General features: G+C 42.2%; 1 protein-coding gene across 3 annotated transcripts; it reads left to right on the forward strand.

Moving 5' to 3' along the window:
* The first annotated feature begins 1,527 nt into the window (after positions 1-1,527).
* On the forward strand, positions 1,528-17,083 carry tmem150c (transmembrane protein 150C). Of its 3 annotated transcripts, none has more exons than XM_035942305.2 (8): positions 1,528-2,024; positions 2,590-2,692; positions 11,653-11,706; positions 11,792-11,827; positions 11,912-11,979; positions 14,083-14,210; positions 14,302-14,485; positions 16,189-17,083. In XM_035942305.2, the coding sequence occupies exons 2-8, from the start codon at positions 2,616-2,618 to the stop codon at positions 16,395-16,397; spliced, it is 756 nt and encodes a 251-aa protein (XP_035798198.1). In that variant the 5' UTR covers positions 1,528-2,024; positions 2,590-2,615; the 3' UTR covers positions 16,398-17,083. The 3 variants fall into 3 exon arrangements, with proteins under 3 accessions (XP_035798198.1, XP_023152717.1, XP_035798199.1); XM_023296949.3 differs by having other exon boundaries at positions 1,532-2,024; positions 2,611-2,692; XM_035942306.2 differs by lacking the exon at positions 1,528-2,024 and adding an exon at positions 5,983-6,211 and having other exon boundaries at positions 2,611-2,692.
* Positions 17,084-21,063: the final 3,980 nt, after the last annotated feature.

Here is a 21,063-nt window from a genome sequence, read left to right on the forward strand (position 1 = left end):
TTTGTGGAATTTCATCAGTTGTGTTGTGCAAATCTCTACATCAACTGCTCAGAGGAGACTTCACCAATCAGGCCTTTATGGTCAAATAGCTGCTGAGAAACCACTACAAAGGAAAAGCAACAAGCAGAAGAGATTTGTTTGGGCCAACAAACACAAGAAATGGACATTAGACCAGTGGAAATCTGTGCTTTGGTGTCATGAGTCCAAATTTGAAATCTTTGCTTCCACCCGCTGTGTCTTTGTGCGACATAGAAAAGGTGAACAGATGGTCTCTACATGCATGGTTCCCACCGTGAAGCATGGAGGAGGAGGTGTGATGGTGTGGAGGTGCTTTGCTGGTGACACTGTTGGGCATTTATTCAAAACTGAAGACACACTGAACCAGCATTGACTACCACAGCATCCTGCAGCAACATGCCATCCCATCCGTTGTGTTTGGTTGGACCATCATTTATTTTTTAACAGGACAATGACCCCAAACACACCTCCAGGCTGTGTAAGGGCTATCTGACCAAGAAAGAGAGTGATGGAGTACTGCATCAGATGACTTGGTCTCCACAGTCACCTGACCTAAACCCAATCCAGATGGTTTGGGATGAAATGGGGGGGGTAGGAGAGCTATATCTTGGCCATGAAACTTCCAGAGGAGCTTGTTATTGTTCCAGGGGTGCCAGAATGTAATCAGTTATCTTCAAGTTTAGGCATTGAGAGACCAGTTAATCAATTCCATGATCGGTGTTTCGAAGGTCCAGTGCCAAGCGATCGCTCCAAGTCAGACAGACGAGACGAAGACGAAGAAATGCAGCAAGCAGGGAAACATGAGGGTATGGGGAGGAACAGAGATAGCTGCGGAGCAAAGAAAAGTGCGACCGCCTCCTTACGAGAGCTGAGAGTAGATGATGTTGTTTATTATATAAATGCACTTGGGAAATATAAAGAATACATTCAAGACTCTAGAATAATGTATAAAATAGTCATTTACCTGACTAAATAATTCATAAGGATGAGGTATATGTGCACATATGGGGTTTGTGTGACTCAAATCGACTGCAGAGATGGAGGGTTGGGGCTGGGTTGCCAACTCCTCAATAAGGAAAGTAGCTATTGGTTGTCCTAAAAGTCGCTAGAAATTGCTAAATGACGTCATCGCCTAATTTGCATATTTTTAAAATAAATAATAATAAATAAGGCTAATTAATTAATATAATACATTTTGCTTGTATGTATTTGTAATCAACCTTGTAGGAGAGAGGAATACTGTTGTGGGAGAGGCAAAAAGTGAGTATAAAACACTCAAAATATGTTTTTGAACCAGAGGCTGTGTGAGTCAAATGCAGTGATTTATTTCAGTATGACAGAAAAAAAAAAAAAGTTTTCATTTATACCCTACTCTGTAAGCAAGGCGGGAGCGGCAGCGGTTTTGCGCATGCGCAATTCAAATGCCGTCTGGACCGGCGGTGTGGGTCTCCTCTAATCAGACAGTGGGGACTGCAGCGGGGCTCCTGCGCGGACCGCCTATAATGCTTTGGGATGGGGAGGAGCTCACAGCAGCACCTGCTGCTCCGTGAGGACAGTAACTACAGAACGATTCGAGCGTTCATGTAATAGTCTCCAAAACACCAGAAAAAGTCGCTAGATTTGTCGCTAGTCGCTTTTGACAAAAAAAAAAAAAGTCGCCAGGAGGCCTTGGAAAATCGCCAGATTTAGCGAGAAAGTCGTCGAGTTGGCAACACTGGGTCGGGGTCTCTGCAAGTCAGTTCCCTGCGGCCTCACGGGCGGGCTTTTATTTTGAAGGCAGACGTCATCAAAGCGTGCGTCCAACCTTCTGCAGGAAGTTGACAGCGTGGAGGGGCTGGAGACTGATATAAAAGAGACATTAATGAGCTCGGGAGCGGCAGAGACATGTTTTACCAAAAGTAAACACCGTTAACGTGCATGAACGGAGCAGGTGTGGTTCATCTGACGGCTCCTTCCAGTGAACTGACCGCAGACAGCTGGTTGGCGGGTTGTCCCCTTAGAGACAGGTGAGATCCACAAATCTGATAAGACACACCGGAACACCACACACTGCTTGTACCTGCGCTGTCTCAGGTCACGTGGGCAGGTGCTACTTTCTGTTCTGGTTCATTTCAATGCCTTCCTATCCAAACCTCCCCTCCAGGTTTGTCGGAGAGTGTAAACTTTAGGTCTGATTAGGTTATTTACCAGGTTTATGATCATTAAAATGATTAATTAAATATCCTCCAATTTTGAATATGTAACTATTTTTTTATTTCAAAAGTGGGACTTTTATTAGATATTATAGTTGTGTTACCATCACACCACATTACAGCAGCCTTCCATGTCCGATCACTTTCCTCAGTCCACCCCTGCATGTAGTTACACCCATTATAAACCTCTTAAAGATAAGAATTACACTACATGGTATTATTAAACAGCGCTCACCTTTTCTCAGAATAATGGAAGCAGGAAACACGATGCAATGTAGGTCAAAAGGCTGTATCGTGTCTTATAAGGAAATGTTCTCCATATTAAACCATCTTCTTCAAACATCAGACACAGAACAGCTGAATGTTTTCATACTAACAGCTTCTTCTTCTGTGGTGTCAGAGGACATGATGTGGAAGTGCAGCCCGTGGGCTCTTCTGCCTCCTGCCTACTCCATCTGCACCGCTGCTGGACTCTGGCTGGTGTAAGTTCTGCTCATTGTAACTCCACCTTCAACCTGTCTGTGCACCAGAAAGGAACAAGAGACACAAAATACCTGCAAAGGGACAGAAAAAGACTGCAAAGGATAAACAATGACTACAAATGGACATAACAATTGTAAAGAGAGAAACAGCAACTGCAGGGAGACAAAACAGCTGCAAAGAGATGAAAATACTGCAAAAATATTATAAATACGACAAATAAATACTACATACCAACATGCACAGCCATTCAAAAGTTTGGGGTCACCCAGACAATTTCATATTTTCCATGAAAACTCACCCTTTTATCCATGTGCTAACATAATTGCACAAGGGTTTTCTAATCTTCAATTAGCCTTTCAACACCATTAGCTAACACAATGTAGCATTAGAACACAGGAGTGATGGTTGCTGGAAATGGGCTTCTGTACCCCTATGTAGATATTCCATTAAAAATCAGCCGTTTCCAGCTAGAATAGTCATCTACCACATTAACAATGTATAGACTGTATTTCTGATTCATTTAATGTTATCTTCATTGAAAAAAACCTGCTTTTCTTTCAAAAATAAGGACATTTCTAAGTGAACCAATCTTTTGAACGATAGTGTACAACTATTAGAAAGAGATGCAAAATTACTACTAAACAGCTACTAAACCACATCAATTACAACTAAGAGATGCAAAATAGCTATTCAATTAAATTCAATCTTTTATTGTCATTGTCAATAAAACAACAAAATTTTGTTCAGAGCATTCATACACTGCACAGCAATAATATAAAGTGCAAAGATGGTGCAAGTCCCTTCTCCCAGTCCCATAAACACCCACGGTGTAAAATTAACACACAATAACATAGAATTTAATCATTTAGTGCAGGCGCAAATCTATAAATATGAGCAGTGACAGTGGTACTGCAGCACACAGAGGGAACATACTGTTATTTGAGTGATGTTTGATTGTCACAATGCAGAGTCCAGTTCATAGCTATTGTAACAGTGGGGTATGGTGAGTGTCTCTGGATGGGGCAGAGAGAGGGGGGGTTAACAGTTTAGCAGCCTCACTGCCTGAGGATACAGGCTGTGGGCTAGTCTGGAGGTTCGGGCTCTTATGGACCTGTACCTTCTACCTGAAGGCAACAGGTGGAACAGGTGATGTACCGGGTGGTGTTGGTCACGCATGATGTTGTACACTCTCCTCAGACAGCGGGTGGTATAGATGGTACTGATCTCTGGGAGGGTAATCCCATTGATCTTTCCTGCTGTTTTTACCACCTGCTGGAGAGCCTGTTGGTCAGCTGTAGTGCAGCTGGAGAACCACACTAAGAATCCGTATGTTAAAACACTGCTGATGGCACAGTTGTAAAAGTTCACCATCAGCTGCTTTGGGATTTGGGCACTATCCAGCTTCCATAGGAAGTACAGTCATTGCTGTGCTTTCCCCACAACTGAGGAGGTGTTAATGCTCCAGTACAGGTCCTCCGATATGACTACTCCCAGGTATTTAAAGTTAGACACTCTCTCCACCACCTCACTGCCAATGGAAAGTGGAGAGTGGTTCTGTTGTGTGTTCCTGCAGAAATCAACAATAATTTCCTTGGTCTTCCTGATGTTCAAAGCCAAGTTATTGTCTGCACACCATGACAGTAGACGTTGTACCTCTTTCCTGTATGGTGTCTCATTGTTATTGTTGATGAGGCCAAGCACTGTGGTGTCGTCGGCGAATTTGACAATGAGATTTGATGGAGAGGTGGCGGAGCAGTCATGTGTGAACAGAGTGTAGAGCAGTGGGCTGAGCACACATCCTTGGGGGGTTCTGGTGTTAATGAGGAGTGAAGAGGAGGTGTGCCCATCAACTCTCACACTGTGTGCGGTTTGTTGAAAAGTCCACAATCCAATTGCACAGGGTGGGGTTTAATCCCAGGCTAAGGAGTTTGGCTTGGAGTTTAGGAGTTTGGCTCGGAGTTTATTGAAGGCCGAGCTGTAGTCGACGAAGAGCAGCCTCGCTTAGGAGTTTTTATGCTCTAGATCAGTGGTTCTCAACTGGTCTGGGCCTGGGACCCACCATAAAACTGAAATGACAAGTCGTGACCCAAACAATATTTCTCCAAAATCAACAATTTATTGATTGAGCGTTCGAAGACAAAACTTTTAAACCTGAACTCAAGTACTTCACAACAACTCAAAATCAAGCAGCAATACTAATTCAAGTACTGAGGACTTTGAAACATGTAGAACAATAGCCTCAAGTAGTTCTCAGGATATATAAAAGTGCATTTTTTTTCTACAAAAAAAGTGCAATTCAACAAAACCAGTAGCTTCTCATAATACTGCACAAGTCTGCAACATTGCTGTTGTAGCTGGAGAAACTATGCATAGAAATATGTGCAAAAGAGTCCAAAACATGAAAACTGATGAAGTGCATTCAACAAATTATTAAAGTGAAGAAATGCTTAATGTTCTGATCAATCTCAAAATGTAAACATTTTTCAAAGGGCTTAACTATATTTGAAAGCCAATATTTGGGGAAAAAAATAGTGTGCAATATTGAAAGAAAAGTGTGTTTTTAAGCACTTACAAATAAACAAAAGTCACAAGTCACAATAAAAGTACTGCAGAACTACATGAAGTTCTAATGGCTTAGCTGAGGATGCTTTTTGGCCTTTACAAGAGTCTCAAAATCTGGCTGTATGCATGATAAAGCAACTCTGAGGTCATGCTCAATGTTCAGTTTATTTCAGTATTTTGTTTTCAGCAGAACAAGAGCCGAGAAGCCACATTCACAGAGGTATGTGGTGCTGAATGGTAGGAGGATTTTTACAGCTCGACTAGCAATGGAGGGATACTCTCTCATCACATCGTTGCACCAGAACTGGGAAAGGCTTACCTCTGTGAATTTCTTTCTGAGAGTGCGGTCACATGATAGCTCCACCAGCTGACATTCATCGCTGCTCGGCAACGTGATGCTTTCCATGTTTATTCCAAACGGGTCGCGCACCCAGTCGTCCTCGGGTTGTTTATCGGGAAAGTACTCGCTAAACCGCTCGAAAAGTTTATTCAGATGCGTGCTTTTGGACTCCTTTGTCTTCGATGTAGGAAAATCCATATTTAATGTACTCGCTGTCGTACTTGCGTTTAGCCATGCTGCTGTTGCTATGAAAACATGCAGTTTCTTCTACAGTAATACGAGTGTCCTCACCGGTCGCTGCTGACACGACGACCCCCTGGGGGTGCGGAGGGGAACTACAATGACTCGCCACTAAATTGGATTATCTTTATTTTTCTCTCTTTTTAGAAAAAGGCTCGCGACCCACCAAAAGCCCCGCGACCCACTTTTGGGTCGCGACCCACCAGTTGAGAAACACTGCTCTAGATGTTCCAGTAGTGTATGGAGCACAGTGGTGATGGCGTCCTCAGTCGACCTGTTCTCCCTGTATGCAAATTGGTATGGGTCCAGTGTTGATGGTGTTGCTCCTCTAATGTGTTTGATGAGGAGTCTCTCCAGGCATTTGGCAGGTATGGAGGTGAGTGCCACAGGTCTATAGTTGTTTAGACGTGTGACATTTGACTGTTTGGGAATGGGGACTATTGGCTGCCTTGAAGCTGGCTGGGACCCATGCTGCGGACAACGACAGGTTGTAGATGGAGGTGAAGATGTCCGCCAGCTCCGCTGCACAGCCTTGCAGGACACGGCCCAGCACCCTGTCTGGTCCGGCGGCCTTCTTGGTGTTGATGCTGCGGAGGGCGAGCCTCACCTCGTGTGTGCTCAGGACTGGGGCAGTGTCCGTAGAGAGGAGGGGAGGCAGTGCAGGGTGGGTGTTCTCCCTGTCAAAACGGGCACAAAAGTAATTTTAGTCCCCGGCTAAGGTGGGGTCTGCTGAGGTAGATGTAGGCCTGTACTTGTAGTCCATAATAGCCTTGATACCCTCCCACACCTGCCTGGGGTTTGCGGAGCTAGCAAATTTGGCCTCAGTACACCTTTTGTGGTGTAATTTGGCGGTATTGATGCCTTTCTGAAGTTCAGCCCTGGCTGTGCTGTAAGCGACGGGGTCCCCAGATCTAAAAGCTATATTCCTAGCTCAGAGTAGTTGTTTTACACTATGAGTCCTCCAAGGTTTTTGATTTGGTGACACACAAACTTCTTTCCATGATGTGACATTTTCCACACAGAGGTTGATGTAGTTTAAAACAGTTGTGTAATCATCCAGAGAGTGATGCGTGTGCATGCCCTTACCTTTTAATACATCCCACTCTGTGTGCTGGAAACAGTCCTGAAGCATAGGAATAGCATCCTCAGTCCATGTTCTAACAGTTTTAATAATAATCCTGGCCCTTTTGATCTTGGGTGTATACCGTGGGTGCAGCAGAAGTGAGAGATGGTCTGATAGTCCAGGTGGGGGAGGGCCTGGGCCTTATGTGCGTCTGCTACATTGGTATACAGTGATCCCTCGTATATCGCAGGGATTACGTTCCAGACCCTCCCGCGATAGACGAAAATCTGCGATATAGGGACCATATTGTAGCCCTTAAATATTGGTTGACTCACCCATCTCCAGGGCTGTAGGTCAGGCCAGTTACAATTATTTTGCATTTTTATGCTCATGTCTTTTGCTGTCTTCCATGCTAAACATCCCCAGCAGGACAGAACAGTTTTCTGCAGGTTTTATTCGCCGCTCAGCACAACAAATACGGACCGCTCTTAACTCTTAACATAACATAACAACATAAATAAACACAAAAATAATAAACAAAATAAAGTAAATGCAATTTTAAAAAAAATTATCCCTTATTAAGGCCCACGAGGGGAAATTCTAATTTTCCCATATCTCCCAATTGGGGGGGGGGGGGGGGGGGGGGGGGGGGGGCAGCGAGCGAGCGACGGGTTAGCCACGGGTTAGCCACGGTACAGCGCCCCGGAGCAGGAAGGGTTAAGGGCCTTGCTCAAGGGCCCAACAGTGGCCACATCGGGGCTTGAAACCTCTGACCTTCTGATCAGTAGTCCAGAGACTTAACCATTGCGCCACCACTGCCCCATTGCACCAAATGAACACAATCATACACAAATCCGATACTAGAATATTCATTTTATTATAACTCCGCCACGTTCCGTGGCGGAGTTATGTTACGATCAGTGTACGTTTCTCTCTGAATCTATCTGTCCTGTGCAATATTACTCAAAACAGACCAACGGATTTGGGTGAAATTTTCAGGGAAGGTCAAAAAAGACACAAGGACCAAGTGGTTAGATTTTGGCAGTGATGCGGCTTATAGTCTGGATCAACGGATTTGTTAAAGATTTCCCATTGCAAGATATAGCGGCCGGCATGGCGTCACTGTAACCATGACAACAAGTGAAAGCAGCCTCAGCTCCCTGCTGACGATCATGTGATCCTACTACAAATCTGCCGTTGCCGACTTACCGGAATCGATACAAGGAACAATTGATTGAGTGATTAAATTGTGGGGGTGTTTGTGAGTTCCATCAATTCCCACCACCCGCTACATATTTAGGTCAGCCGATTCACGCACACATGCATAACACACGCCTGTGTTCAGCGCCAGGTCAGAGAATGAACAGTCTTGGCGGAGTATTGCACTCTTTGAGTGTTTTTCTTGTTGATATATATTTTAAGGCTTTATAAATCCTCCCCACACACCTCACATCACCGCAGAGCAACACTATGCAGCGATCGGACGTCTGTGTGAGACGGACAAGCCAGGTACTGAGTGCCGCTATACCATATGAGCTATACTCAGGGGAGACGGAGGAGACTGACTACGGTTGCTGAGCCAATCAGAGCCCAGCGCTGTATGCCGGTCGCTATGACTGAACTGTTGTGCTTCAATGCACCATGGGAGTTCGGGGTGTTTGGGGTTTAAATGTCATTATTGTGGTTTATGTTAGTGTTCCAGTGTTATTAGTATTTATGTTTTATTGTGTTTTTGTGGTTTAGCCAGCCTAGTTAGTTTGATTAAGTGTCATGTTGTCAGGACCGTGAGTGTGCAGTGTAGTGCGTTTGATGACTTCCTGCCACATTTATACTGTAGTCTGTGTCAAAATAAAAGTTCTAAGTTCTAAGCAATTATAATGTTCCTCAAGAGTGGACACAAGTTGTCTAGTGTTACCTTTTAATGGAACTTGCCATATTAAGAACGATAGGAAAAATGCCTGTAATGAAAGATTCTGCGATATAACGAAACATCTGCGGAATCAAACCCAATCCAAAAATCCGTGATATAGTGAGACCGTGAGAAGGGAACCGTGATATAGTGGGGGACCACTGTACACCTGATCCAGAGTCTTATCTCCTCCAGTAGCACACTTCACGTTTGGATGGAATTTGTGAAGAACTGTTTTTAAGTCAGCGTGATTAAAGTCCCCAGCTGCAACAAAAACACTGTCTGGATGTGCTACTAGGCTGTTGTTGATGCTGTCATGGACCTGTACCAGTGCTAGCTTGGCGTTAGCGTCTGGTGGAATATACACAGCACAGATGTAAACAGCAGTGAACTCGCTTGGGAGATAAAACGTCCGGCACCTCAGCAGCATGATTTCCGCATCTGGACTGCACACCTTATCCACTACCGTGACGTCCCTGCACCAGGAGTTGTTAATATAGATGCATATGCACACTACATTTCAGACTTTGATTCTCGGTTTTCTGTAATATGAATTATTGTATTCTGTAGTGCATTTGACAGAAGGTCGTTAGTGTAGGTCTGCTGCAACATGGAGTGACACAGTCACAATACAAACTAGAAAAGCACTCAGAGTGCAGTACTCTGCCAAGGCTGCTCTGCTGCTGTATGATTTCCGACAGATGAAATCTTTAAAAAGTTTGTGGTCTGCAGTGGTGGATTTGTAGTAGGATCACAATCATGTGATCATCAGCAAGCAGCTGACGTAAGGTAACTTGTTGTCATAGTTACAGCGACGTCGTTCCACTATCTCGCAATGTTACAGAAATCTTTAGCAAATCCGTGGATCCAGACTATAAGCCACATCACTGCCAAATTCTAATTACTCGGTCCTTGTGTCATTCCTGGCCTTCCGTGAAACTTTCATCCAAATCCGTTACTCCGTCTTTGAGTAATGTTGTGCACAGACAGACCAACGCTGATCGTCACATAACTCCGCCGCGTTCCTTGGCGGAGTAATAAAAAGATACCAGAACTACAACAAATATACAAATTGGCTGTACAAAAACGATGCAGAAATCTGTGACTACAGAGACACAAAGCAGCTAATAGGAGGTTGAACAGCTACAAAGACAGAAATGACCACAAAAAGACTGAAAACAACTATGACGCTGCACAAACATCTACAAAGCAGCTAGGGCACAAAATGATGACAACAAGATTCAGAATGACCACAAAGAGACACAAAACAGCTCCAAAAAAACAACAGAGAGGAGCACAACAACTGCAAAGAGACAAAAATACTAGTGGTGGACACGATTAAAAAAATGTATCTAATTAACTACAGGCTTTGTAATTAATTAATCGCAGTTAATCACATTGTCAAATATCAATATTTGACACAGTAAGTAATTATTTTCAATTCAAATAAATTTTGGTTGACAGTTGAATGAACGAATAGACATATACATGCTTATAATTTAAAATTTATAAAATTAATACAATTTTAAAATGGGACATATAGAAAATAAAGTGAATTTGATGATTTAAGGCCTGAATTTAGTTCAGTTTTCCCATTGTATGGCACATAACAAAAGCATAAGTAGTTCAAGGACCTTCAAAAAGTTGAAAATCCACAGATTCATTCTGTTTTCATCATTTCTGGGTCTGATCAATGGTGTCATTTTAAAGGTTCTTTTTTTTAAGAATATAAATTTTTATTTCTAAACAAAAAGATTTTTTTATAAACTGAAAGATTATAATTAAGTTATCAAAAGACAGACATTTTTGTGGTTTACGTTATTATAACGTAAACCACAAAAATGTTAGTTTCATTTCTATTTATCTGCATTTTTCATCTGTCCGCTACATTCACAGGTTAATGCAACACTCAAAATGCAATTATAGCGATTATATTCAACATTTTATGACTTTCTGTAAACTAAAGCACTTTCAGTGTCTTCTAAAATGGCCTATTATGGGATGGCTAAACCGTTAGCTGTTAGCCGGTAGCAGGACTGTCGTAGCCAACGTTAGCTCTGATGCTAACAGCAACATGTCTTACATTGAAGTGATACTGTTGGCTTGAAGTGATGCAGTGATCAGAAAACTCTTTGTTGCACAATTTGCACACAACCAGGCTTTTATTCTAGCTGCCATCAGTAAGATTTGTAAAAGAAAACTTTCCTCCCAACAAGCTCAATGTATTCTCATCTTCACTGTTCACCAAACCTCCTTATGCGCTGACATCAGTCCTGTGTATCTTCTTCACTGCAGACCATAGACCGTATTCTGCAGACATACTTTAGGTTCATTATCACCACCTACTGGGCTGGAGTGTTCATCAGTGTTACCAGTGTGCCACAAATTAGGGAACTGAGAAAGGTGCAATTAAATGCGTTAATTTAATTTAACGCGTTATTTTGCTGTAATTAATTAATCGAAATTAACGCTTTAAAGTACCAGCCCAAAAAAATACTAAAAAAGACAAATAACCTCTACAAAGTCGCACCCAGCTTTTACAAAGAGATACAAAATTACTACAAAACAATCACTAAGACATGACAGGTACTGCTGAGAGATGCAAAATGACTGTAGACATTGTAAATACTACACAGAGATGCAACATACCTACAAATGGATGTAAAACAACTACAAACTGATGCAAAATGACTGCAGAAAGATGCAAAACAACTTCAAAGACACACAGCACGAATATACAGCGGCATTGTCTTGCTGCAGGAGGGTCGGACACACTCAACTACACCTGCACCAGCTGAAGTTCCAACATGTTTATTCATCTCTGTGTTTTCCTTCATTCAAACAGATACTTTGTGGCTGTTTACAGTGAGACTGTACTACCTCTGAGCTCTCAGTCCAGGTATGAATATTGTGTTCCATTCGGTGCTGAACATAGGGTTTGAAAGCATTTTTGTGTCGTTAACCTCATTTTCGCTTTGTGTTAGGATGACCAATGAATCCAAATATCCTGCCTTCATCAGGTACAGACACCATGTCTCCTCCGTTTCACGATGAACGTTCCTATGTTGGGTGTGATTTCTTCTTAGAAATGTCTCCTCTCTCAGTGTTGCAGGAAACTTCCCACCGGCCAGCTGCATCTTCAGCGGGGTCATGAACATGGCAGCGTTTGTGGGTAATTGATAATCCCGTTAAAACACAAGGTCCAACAGATGCACAGACAGATACAGTACCTTTGGCAGCAGGATAGTGTATGTGGGATTAAATCTAGTGAAACTACACAGTGTGCTCGGAATAATGAATCAATATGTCATCCAGTGCAACACTGATGTGTTTTAAGTGGCTTCTGGACAACAAAGGAGTTGTGCACATTACAGAGTGTTTTCTACTGCATGAAAAATGCATTTAGAATTATTTTGAGTCAGGGCTGCACAGTGGCTTGGTGGTTAGCAATGTTGTCTTGCAGCCAGAATAACCGGGTTCATGTCCTGGCCTCGGTCTGGGATCTTTCTGCATGGAGTTTGCAGGTTCTCCCTGTACATGTGTGGGTTTTCTCTGGGTACTCAGGCTTCCACCCACAGTAGAAATAATTTTATGATTTACAAATATTTCCTTAAAGTGCAACTTGCAGGTTGATTTTTTTTCACAAAATTTATAACAAATATTTCTTGTAAAAAAAAAATTAGAAAAGTTAATGCAAGATTTTCTGTTTTATGAGACATAAAGGCAGTAATTCTGACAAAAAGTCAGCTTTTTAAACACTGTTCTGCGTAACAACTAATCTAAACTGTTGTGTATACAGAGTTCTATTATTCTAAAAAATGTAGGTACTACTATTTTGCTACATGTTAAGTCAGCACTTTACAGGAAGCGTCAAAGCAGACTCTATTTACTAAGAACACGGCAGTCTTTCGGGGTGCAGGGGGCACTCCTCAAGACTTTTTATGACTCTGTGGTGGCATCAGCCATCTTTTATGGAGTGGTCTGCTGGGGCAGCAGCATCACAGCTGCTGACAAAGGGAAACTTGGTCGGCTGATCAAGAAGGTCAGCTCTGTCTTGGGGAGCCTCCTGGACCCAGTGCAGGTAGTGGGAGAAAGGAGGATGTTAGCTTGGCTAACGTGCTGTACAGTGTCTCCCACCCCATGCATGACACTCTGAGGGCACTGGTCAGATCCTTTAGTGACAGACTGTGTCCGCAGATGAAGGAGCGTTAACGCATATGATTCCTTCCTGCTGGTATCAGACCCTACAATAAGCACTGCTCCCAACAGACCACACACACACTCATTTAGTGACAGTTAGCAAACTGTCATGTGCAATAAACCAAAGTGCAATTCATTTGAATTCATTTGTCTATACTTAAATTTTGTGTTGTTGGTATCCTTGTGTGTATTGTTTTCTTATTTATACTGTGTGTATATATGGTGTATATATCTTATGCCTTTAATTTATAGATGTGTTCTCTTGATTTTTCTTACTGTCACTTTCCTGCTGTGATGTTGCAAATTTCCCCTTGTGGGACTAAAAAGGATATTCTATTCTGTTGCAGTCAATAATGTGCAAATTGCACTCATATGATGCTAATTATTGCATGTTCTCCCTGTGCATGTGTGGGTTTTCTTCGGGTTCTTTGACTTCCTCCCAAAAGCATCCATCCATCCATTCATTATCTAAACACTGCTTAATCCTCATTAGGGTCACGGGGAGGCTGGAGTCTATCCCAGCTGATTTGGGGCAAAGGCAGGGGACATCCTGGACAGGTCACCAGTCTGTCACAGGGCTACATATACACCTACAGCCAATTTAGAATAATCAGTTAACCTCAGCATGTTTTTGGACTGTGGGAGGAAGCCGGAGTACCCGGAGAAAACCCACGCATGCACAGGGAGAACATGCAAACTCCATGCAGAAAGATCCCGGGAAGACCGGGACACAAACCAGGGATCTTCTAGCTGTAAGGCGAAAGTGCTAACCACTACGCCACTGTGCAGCCCTCCCAAAAACATGTTGAGGTTAATTGGTGATTCTAAATTGTCCGTAGGTGTAAATGTGAGTGTGATTGTTTGTCTTTATATGGAGTCCTGTGATAGACTGGCGACCTGTCCAGGGTGTCCCCTGCCTTCACCCTAAGTCAGCTGGGATAGACTCCAGCCCCCCATGACCCTAATGAGGATTAAACAGTGTATAGATAATGGATGGATGGATGGATGTTTTGAGCCAGTTTTCAATATGCTGAGTGTTAGTGTTTCACTCCCTGATGGTTCTTCTGCATTTCAGGGTTGATCATTGTCGTCCTCAGATACCTTCAGCTGAAAAAAACACTTGACAATTCATGGCTGAACTTCGGCAGTCTGCTGAGTTTCTCTGTCGGCTGCTTCGGGATGACACTGATAGGAAACTTCCAGGTAACCAGGTGAACTCTGACAGACACTGAGACAGATTCAGCTGCAGGTTCAGTACCAGAGACCTAAAAGTTCACTGAGGTTTTGTTTTCAGTTATTCAACCAGATGATGATTCACAACTCAGGCACCTTGATGACGTTTGGCCTAGGCTGTCTGTTCTGCTGGGTTCAGTCCTACCTCACACTGAGAGCTAACCTGAGGAACGAGGGGAGGAGGACCGCCATCGCTCGCTTCCTGCTATCTGCAGTCATCACTCTCTGCATCGTAATCAAATACAGTATCCTTGTCCTTCGACAGAGGAATGCTTTCTATATTCAACCTCACTATAACTGCACACAGTACAAGGTGTGTACTGAACCTGAAGTTCAAAACAAAACTATGTAAGATAAAAGCAACATTGAACAAGTAGGTAAAACAGTCTAATTATAGATGAGTTGAAATATGAAGAGAAATTGAAGCTGTCATGAAAAGTCCCATCTTTAATGAGAAATTAACCAAAAAATGATGGTGGAGTAGTCATCTAGTGCTATTTTCTGAACCATGTACAGCTGCATGTCACAATAATACAAAACAAAACCTTGTTATATTTTTAAATATAAAATAATTGACCACGAAAATGTACAGAAACTTGTTTTTGTTCAACTTTCATTACCGAGCAGGTATGACAAGTTGTACCACTAAAACAAAAGTATTGGTAGATTTTCAAAGCCAAGTACATCTGAATTCTACTTTCAAAACAGTTCTCCAAATATAACCATAAAAATATATATTTTTTAATAGATGGATCAACAGGTAATTTTTGAAAACTACACTATTGTTCAAAAGTTTGGACACACCTTCTCGTTTTATGTTTTTTCTTTATTTTCATGACTGTTTACATTGTAGATTCTCACTGAAGGCATCAAAACTATAAATGAACACATATGGAGTTATGTAGTAAACAAAAAAGTGTGAAATTAGTCAAAACATGTTTTATATTTTAGAAGCATGTTTGATATTTGAGGGCTGCACAGTGGCGTAGTGGTTAGCACTTTCGCCTTGCAGCGAGAAGATCCCTGGTTCGCGTCCCGGCTTTCCCGGGATCTTTCTGCATGGAGTTTGCATGTTCTCCCTGTGCATGCGTGGGTTTTCTCCGGGTACTCCGGCTTCCTCCCACAGTCCAAAAATATGCTGAGGTTAATTGATTATTCTAAATTGCCCGTAGGTGTGAATGTGAGAGTGATTGTTTGTCTCTGTATGTAGCCCTGTGACAGACTGGTGACCTGTCTAGGGTGTCCCCTGCCTTCGCCTGAGTCAGCTGGGATAGACTCCAGCCCCCCCCCATGACCCTAGTGAGGATCAAGCGGTGTATAGATAATGGATGGATGGATGGATGGATTTGATATTTGAAGCACAAATTTCACAATATCTGTAGAAATATCCATATTTTATGCTATAAAATTTTCAGGTAAATGTGCAAAATATAATTTTATTATTTGCAAATATTTCCTGAAAGTGCAACTTGCTGGTTGAATTTTCACTAAATTCATACCTAATATTTCCTGTAAATAATTATTAGAAGAATTACTGCAACACTTTATGTTTTCTGACACATAAAGGCAGTAATTCTGACAAAGGTCCACTTTTTAAGCACTGTTCTGCATAAAAGCTAATCTAAACATTGTTGTGTATACATAGTTACTGCTATTTTGCTACATATTAAGTCACTGCAGTCAGTAATGTGAAAATTGCACTTGTATGATGCTAATTATCTATAACACAGTACCCAATGGATATTCAGTTAATTGTCACATTCGATACAGAAGAGCTGCAAATTCTCACTTCTCAGAAGAATAATGTTACTGTAAATATTTTAATTAGTTTTATAGCACCTTGGTTTTGTAATTACTTCTTGTTTGTCTTGTAACACTGATTATTGATTTCTACGGTTCCTTTTTCTAACTTGGCTTCATGTCAAGACCCTTAACTCCATGGCTGCAGGCTTCGCTGCAGCTTCCTGTCTTCTGGATGCAGCACGATGCCAGTGGGCACTGGTCATGTTCTTCCTCATGTTCATCGGCACATTCGGCATTGAGTTTCGTCACAGCAGCTTTGAGATCGTGTGCACGAACACGCCAAGGCATCCCGTCAGACAGTCTGAGATGTCTGAAGAGTCCAGGCAGCAGCTGGAGCAGCTGTCAGAGCTTTAGCACTGACATCCTCAGGTCCAACTACAGGAACATATTCATTAAACCTGAGGAAGCTGTAAATGTTTCTTAGTAAGTCAGTTTCACCAGCATTTCCTGTAGTAAAATAGGCTTGTCTGCATGTTTGAATGTTGCATATTTTCCATCTTTAAGCATTTAAAGATTGCAGTTCTGGTCAAAACCAAACATAATGAAGTCTAAATTCTGATATTGCACCTTTTTAAATGTGAATATTTATTTATTTTTCTTTCCCCTTCTATGTATTTTGGACAAAGCAAGAAATTGAACATCTTGAGCTTGGGACACTTCTATCAATTTTCTGATGATTTATGAACCAGACCACCAATTGTTTTATTTAAAAAATAATCAACAAATGAATCTAACGACTTTCAAATCCAAGTTAAGAACTTACCTGTTTATTTTAGCTGTTTGTTTCTTGTACTCCTGTCTGTGTTCTCTGTGAAGCCGTTGCATGTAAAATACACTATATAAACACATTTTATATTGCTAAGTCTTTCATTGTTTGATCTGGGGAATTTTGATACTTCTTTTTAAACCTGACTTCTAGATTACGTATTTTTGTAACTTTTCAAGTGGTTTAGTTTTGAACTGTATGAATCTTTAAATGCTATGGCTTATGTATTCACAGAACCAAATCGATATCAATAAAGCAACAGTTTATTCTGCAAGGTGTTAAGAGTGAGTTTTGTGTATCCAGAGTAACTAACATATTTTTATTAACATATTTAACAAAGAGTGTAAACATGCCATTCCACAGTTTAACAGTGTATAAAGAGTGTAAAAATGCAACTGTACAGTTTAACATAAAAGATGTAGACATGTCATTCTACAGTTTATAAAGAGTGTAAACATGTCATTCTACAGTTAAACATAGTGTAAACATGTCATTGTACAGTTTAACAGAGTGTAAACGTGTCATTCTACAGTTTAACAGAGTGTATAAAGAGTGTAAAAATGTCATTTTACAGTTTAACATACGTGGACAAAATTGTTGGTAGCCCTCGGTTAATGAAAGAAAAACCCACAATGGTTGCAGAATTAATTTGAATCTGACAAAAATAATGATAAAAATTCTATGAAAATTAACCAATGAAAATCAGACATTGCTTTTGAATCGTGGTTCAACAGAATTATATAACCCTTTGAACCCGATGCAGGGTCAAAAGTTCCCCGGATTCATTCTCCATGTCATGAAGTGTGGTTATCTCTCCGGTGGAGAAATTCTTCTTCAGGCCCGCTCCATGCTATGCCATATGTGGTATGTTGCGCATGTGCTGGTGGGTCTGTCATGACCCAGGTATTATCAGTATCCAGTAATCAGTCGGTCAGTCAAACATTTTGCCGAACAGTCAGTCGGTCAGTCATGGCACATACTGTTTCAAGTCAGTGTACGTTCTTGGAGGACTGCTCGGATGTAAGTTTGTTTGTTTTTTTACGACCTGAGTAAATATTTGACTACATTTGTGACAGATAACTGTAGATAAAATGTATTTAGGTCCAGGTTACGTCGAAGAGCTACCTACCCTTGCCGGAGCACTCTAGCTGGCCCAGTTTAGCCATGCCATTTAGCCAAGACACAAATGTGAAACTTTGTGTGTTCATGTGCACCTGAAAACTTTATTGTGTTTTCCGCTCTGTTTATACAGAGCATAGCTGGTCCCAGCTCTTCAGCTGAGAGTGCACGAGTGAGGCTGCTGGAAGAACAAGAAGAGGTGGGTGGTGGTAGTGACCAAGAAGCTCTGCCACAGAGTCAAGCAGAATCTGTTGGGTCATCTGACGTTGAAACTCCGACTCAGGCCGAGAGATTGAGTAAAATTGGATCTTACTGGCATGAGAATCCCTCCGCCCATGGCAGAAGAAGCCAGGATAGCATTCTGCAGAGCCATCCAGAACCTGCATCCACAGCTGTTACACCGAAAGATGCCTGGAAGATGTTGATGACTGATGACATCATCGACAAGGTTGTAAAATTTACAAACTTAGCGGGACAGAGAACAGCCACAACTAAGAAGGGGGAATGGAGAAGCCTAGATGCGGTAGAACTCACGGCCTTCATCGGTTTGACCCTCCTCACAGGCGGGGAGAAGAGCAGGGATGTGTCTTTGCGTGAGCTGTTTCTCGATCCACTGCAAAGTCCTATTTACAAGGCTACCATGTCGCTCGGCAGATTTGAGGAGATCCGCCGTGCCATACGGTTTGACTACAAGAGGAGCAGGGGTTTGCAAATGCAAACAGATCACCTGGCACCATTTTGGGACGTGTGGGACTCTTTCCTGGAGAACTGCAGAGGCCAGTTCATCGCCAGCGACTGTGTTACCATAGATCAGTGTTTCTCAAATAGTGGGGCGCGCCCCCCTGGGGGGGCGCAGAGGCATGTCAAGGGGGGCGCGGGCGACTGGGAGGAAAAGGTCCTTCAACACGGAACTAATTAGCTGAACTATTGTTTTAACGTCGGCCTGTTTTTTGCGACGTACAACAATACTGAAATTGTGCTGACCCCATAGACTGTATATGCCATAGATATAAATAATAATAATAATGATCTTCTGTATATATCTATGGTATATGCACTGGCCGTTCAGACTCCGAAGTACAGACTCCTGAGAACGGGAGAACGCATCGTTAATGTGCAGTCGGAACACCAGCGTAGTTGATCACGTCACATACTCGGCTCATCTCCTCCGATTATTGTTACCAGCAATGTCAAACATACGGCCTGTGGGCCAAAACCGGCCCACCAGACGGTCCATTTCGGCCCGCGGGACGACTTTACAAATGATAAAAATTACAACAACATTAACTGTAAATTTGTAAAGCTGTAAATTTAAAATAATTTCTAGAACTTGACAAGTTGTTCTGATCATGAAGTAAAATATTAGATTGTTCAGTTCCAGATACCTGTGACTGAATTTTTGTGTTTTTGTAGATAAACTGTTATCTGGCATTTACAATGCATGTGTAAATGATGAACTGAGGCATAATAGGCTACTGTTGAAACTGAACTTGTTTTCCTTAAGAAATTTCAGGTTCATAATATTTTGTAAAAAGATAGTTCATTAAATGTGAATATGTTCAGAATGTACTTTTTTGAACTAAAACAAAGGGGAAAAGTTGGAGCTGTGGTTATTTATAGGTTATTATGCTGTGCTTTTACTGGTGGGGCCCACTGGAGATCAGATTGGATTTATGTGGTCCCTGGACTAAAATGAGTTTGACACCCCTGATCTTTACTGTGAAAAACAACAAAATCAGAATCAGATAAAATAACACAGCCCTGCATATTCATGTTTTCACAGTTTCAAATATATATATATACACACACACACACACACACACACACACACACACACACACACACACACACACACACAAAGTTATTGAGGGGGCACGAAAGTTTTTTGTCCTCCAAAGGGGGGCCCGACAGAAAAAAATTTGAGAACCACTGCCATAGATGAACAGCTTGTGCCATTCTGAGGCCGATGCAAATTTCTCCAATACATGCCCAGCAAACCTGCGAAGTACGGGCTAAAAATTTTCTGGATGTGTGATGGAAGGGTACCTTATGCAATAGATGGAATTGTCTATACCGGGAGACAACCAGGAGAGGAGGCTCACAGGAACCTTGGAGCGGATGTTGTACACCAGTTGTGCAGTACCATCACTGGGACAGGTGAATGTACAGCACAATACAAAAATGAATGTACAGGTTCTAGCACAATAATTTTAAAATAACATAAATTTTCTCTTTCCCCCCTCCCCTCTCTCTCTCCCACCCAACATCACCACAGGTCGCAACACCACAGTGGACAACTTCTTCACCAGCGTGCCTCTTGCTGCTAGTCTCCTCAAGGAAAACCTTACCATCGTTGGAACACTTCGTCAGAACAAGCCAGACATCCCACCTATCATGAAGCCGTCCAGATCAAGGGAGGTTTATAGCACAGAATTCGGATTTAATGGCAGCATGACCATGGTGAGCTATGTGCCAAAGAAAGGAAAGGCTGTTGTCCTCTTGAGCACTATGCATCATGACAAAGCAGTGGATGGCACACACAAGAAGAAACCAGAAGTCATCCTCTACTACAACAGGACAAAAGGAGGGGTGGACTTATTGGATCAGATGGTGAGCAACTACACATGTAAGCGGAGAACACGCAGGTGGCCTTTGGTGCTCTGGTACAATATGTTGGATGTGGCGACTCTGAATGCATACACAAACTACACTCTAGAACATCCGGATTACCATGCTGGTATGAGCCACACACGCAGGCTGTTCATCAAAAAATTGTGCAAAGAGCTTGTTATGCCACACATGACGAGGTGCCTGGCAGAAACGCCGAATCTCCCAAGAACTATTATTCAAGCAATGGAAAGATGTGGGTTACAAAAAGAATACGCAGCCACCACTGAGCCACAAGATGACACCAGCCAAGCACGCCAAACGAAGAGGAAGAGAAAGAGGTGCGTTATCTGCCCATATTCCAAAGACAGAAAAACTACAATCTACTGGTCCAAGTGCAGCCGGCCTGTGTGCAAGGAGCACAGAAATGTAGTGGTCACCTGTGATTTGTGCAAAGATTAAGATGACAATTTGCGCTCAAGCGATGTGACAAAATTGCAAATAAACATGTTGAATATATTCTGTTTG

The sequence above is a fragment of the Amphiprion ocellaris genome, chromosome 17 (genome assembly GCF_022539595.1).
Source record: "Amphiprion ocellaris isolate individual 3 ecotype Okinawa chromosome 17, ASM2253959v1, whole genome shotgun sequence".
Lineage (NCBI taxonomy): Eukaryota > Metazoa > Chordata > Actinopteri > Pomacentridae > Amphiprion > Amphiprion ocellaris.